This window comes from Haliotis asinina, chromosome 1 (assembly GCF_037392515.1).
Source record: "Haliotis asinina isolate JCU_RB_2024 chromosome 1, JCU_Hal_asi_v2, whole genome shotgun sequence".
NCBI lineage: Eukaryota > Metazoa > Mollusca > Gastropoda > Lepetellida > Haliotidae > Haliotis > Haliotis asinina.
Window position 1 is genome coordinate 104,257,203 of NC_090280.1, and position 3,446 is coordinate 104,260,648.

At 40.3% G+C, this 3,446-nt stretch overlaps 1 protein-coding gene across 1 annotated transcript; it reads right to left on the minus strand.

Annotated features, from left to right (window-relative positions):
* Window positions 1-1,440: 1,440 nt before the first annotated feature.
* LOC137285637 (uncharacterized) lies at window positions 1,441-2,327 on the minus strand. Its single transcript, XM_067817750.1, has one exon. It carries the CDS (start codon window positions 2,263-2,265, stop codon window positions 1,627-1,629), a length of 639 nt encoding a protein of 212 aa, XP_067673851.1. The 5' UTR covers window positions 2,266-2,327; the 3' UTR covers window positions 1,441-1,626.
* Window positions 2,328-3,446: the final 1,119 nt, after the last annotated feature.

Genomic DNA, 3,446 nt, shown 5'->3' on the forward strand with positions numbered 1-3,446 from the left:
AAGGTTTTAACATGAACGTTGTTATGTGGTTGTCCAATAAAAGCTATAACAAGGTTTGAACATGAACGTTGTTGTTATGTGACTGTCTAATAAGAGCTATAACGATTTTTGTACATGAACGTTGTTGTTATGTGACTGTCCAATGAGAGCTATAACGAGGTTTGTACATGAACGTTGTTGTTGGGACTGTCTAATAACGGTTATAACGAGGTTTGTACATGAACGTTGTTATGTGGCTGTCCAGTGAGAGCTATAACGTGGTTTGTACATGAACGTTGTTGTTGGGACTGTCTAATAACGGCTATAAGGAGGTTTGTACATGAACGTTGCTGTTATGTGGCTGTCCAATGAGAGCTATAACGTGGTTTGTACATGAACGTTGTTGTTGGGACTGTCTAATAACGGCTATAACGAGGTTTGAACATGAACGTTGCTGTTATGTGGCTGTCCAATGAGAGCTATAACGTGGTTTGTACATGAACGTTGTTGTTGGGACTGTCTAATAACGGCTATAACGAGGTTTGAACATGAACGTTGTTGTTATGTGGCTGTCCAATGAGAGCTATAACGAGGTTTGTACATGAACGTTGTTGTTGGGACTGTCTAATAACGGCTATAACGAGGTTTGTACATGAACGTTGTTGTTATGTGGCTGTCCAATGAGAGCTATAACGAGGTTTGAACATGAACGTTGTTGTTGGGACTGTCTAATAACGGCTATAACGAGGTTTGAACATGAACGTTGTTGTTGAGACTGTCCAATAAGAGCTATAAAGAGGTTTGAACATGAACGTTGTTGTTATGTGGCTGTACAATAAAAGCTATAACGAGGTTTGTACAAGAACGTTGCTATGTGACTGTGTAATAACGGGTATAACAAGGTTTGTACATGAACGTTGCTATTATGTGACTGTCCAATAAAATCTATTCAGTTGTGACCTGATATGTATGACAGTGACCTTGCAAGTGCCGGACACAGTGGTCTGAAGAGGTCACTTTGACCATCAAAACTGTGGTCATTCTAACATATGGTATCGTGACTGAAGAAATCTATCGAAAAAGTAATCTAGCCTAACGATTGTGCTATATGTATGATTATGAATCAAACTATTGGGGAAAAATTATTTTTGTGTATAGGCTATCCGCGAAAGAAAAAATTCTTTTCGAAAACAACATTTATTCAACATTTGTTTTTTCACAATAACAATAACAAAAACAATAAATATGTAAAAAAAGTCACGTGAATGGGACAATGTTGGACTTGATGTCCTTGAGCAGAATGAGAACTGTTTGGTCACTAAACATTCATGAGTTCAACTTTGTTTTAAAACATAGGAAACAATAAATATCCCGTCAGACACGTGGCAATAAATGCAATTCACACACTCATAATAAATTAAGTGAAAGGAGGAAATCATGAATAAATATATGGACATGGATTGAATGTAACTGGTGATGTATGAAGACATATGGTATCTCATACATGGACGGAAATGCAGCGTGTAAACAATAAATATGTAGTTTAACGGGATGGTTGTCAGACACTGACTAACTGTGTATTTCCTCACTGGAAATGTTTCACTGTTTCACATCATTAATCTATGATATCGTCTACAAGTCTCTCGTCTATTCCGCACATCCGTAATCGCCACAATCGCTTCCACTATCTGATGATGTTGGGGTGGTGTTGGAACCAACTGTTGTTGTTCGGCGTTTGGCACAAGTACACCCAACGAAGTGAGTAATGAGTTTGGGTTTGTAAATAAGAAAACCATTTTCACAACCAGTTTCTTCCAAAACTCGAATTTGAGTGGAAACTCTCTCGCATTGGTTTTGATTATTGTCAACGCACTTGTCACACTTACACACTGCCTGGGGGATGGCACTTGGGTAGTGACCGACGGGAAGGTAGGTGACGTTGTAGTACCAGGGACAGAGGGACCTCCTCCACAGGGGGTCGAGAGGGTCGTCACTGACGCTGGTGGGACAGGTGATGCCGTCGAGGTTGGAAGTGTCGAATACCTGGTGGGTGTTCAGCTCTCCATGTAAATATGACCCTGGTCTGGCACCTTGAGAGTTACGAAGAAAGATGGAGACGTCGGTGTTGGTGTTGAGACTCTGGAAGAGTTGGTTGATATCTTGAGGTGGTTGACAGTTGGCGACGTTACGACGTTGTCTGACCACGTGTTTCCAGGTGTCGTCGACAGGTAGAGCGGATGTAGAGAGGATCCCTACACAGATCAGAACACACAGCTCATATATCATGTTGGAAATGGAGAAGTTTCAAGAGAAAGTTGTTTGAATGATTTGATGAGCAAACGGTTGATGTTTTGCCTGATGATGGAATGTCGTTTACAGCAGCAAGTAGCAGTATATATACAGTAGCAAATCCGGTGGAGTTTCCAGCTGATATAAATAGCATGTATGGTACTTGTAGACTCACACGCGGGATGACGTGTCACACACAACAATGTATTTCCGTGATATTTCTCTCCGCTGCTCAGATTGCAAAGGACCCATGTAACTATGCAAAGTGACTATCACCTAGAAAATTGATCAGGAAATCACGAACGCGTGGACAGATATTCAATTAGCGCAGCGGAATGTGTGCCTGCTTGTCTCCTGTGTCTTCTCGTGAAGTGTAGGTTTCGATATAAAGCAAACTTAAACATGGTATTAATTATAATATGAACCCGTTGTTAGTTATTCTGATGTCAACGACTGAATAATTAAAACATTAAACAAACCATCTTTTTGACGAAATAGTTTGGTACCGTTTTAAACACTGTTTTGACATACTAAACACTTGTGTGATCACCGGTGTAGTTAAACGGCATGATCGTGTCGCGTGGGATCGTGTCCCGTTATAAAGCTAATTATGTATATCAATGTTACAGTATTTATTGAGCAGATATGTGCATGAGCAATGTTATAACGTATATTAACTTTTTCAGAATTCATATTTTCGCCTTCCATTACATATTTTTTTAACATCGATAATGCGTTACAGTGAGGTATCCCAATCAAATGAGGACCCGGAAGTATATATCCGTCACTGTAGTCGATTGATTTGATTGGTCACTGAGTTTCTTGCATCAGCAAAACACGCCTAGCTATTATAGTTCCTTGTGAATGGAGGTAGGTAGCTCTGCTACTGTTATACGTGAGAAAACTTGCAGAAATCCCCCTGCTAATACTCTATACCTACCAATGTCACACAATGATGTCATAACATTCATCACTGTGTTTGGCTACACGGTTTGGAGGGGGGACGTGGGGTGGTGTAGGATGGGGTGCCGTTGTGGACCATGTATTGTTAACAGCTAATATGTATGTATGTATGTATGTATGTATGTATGTATGTATGTATGTATGTATGTATGTGTGTGTGTGTGTGTGTGTGTGTGTGTGTGTGTGTGTGTGTGTGTGTGTGTGTGTGTGTGTGT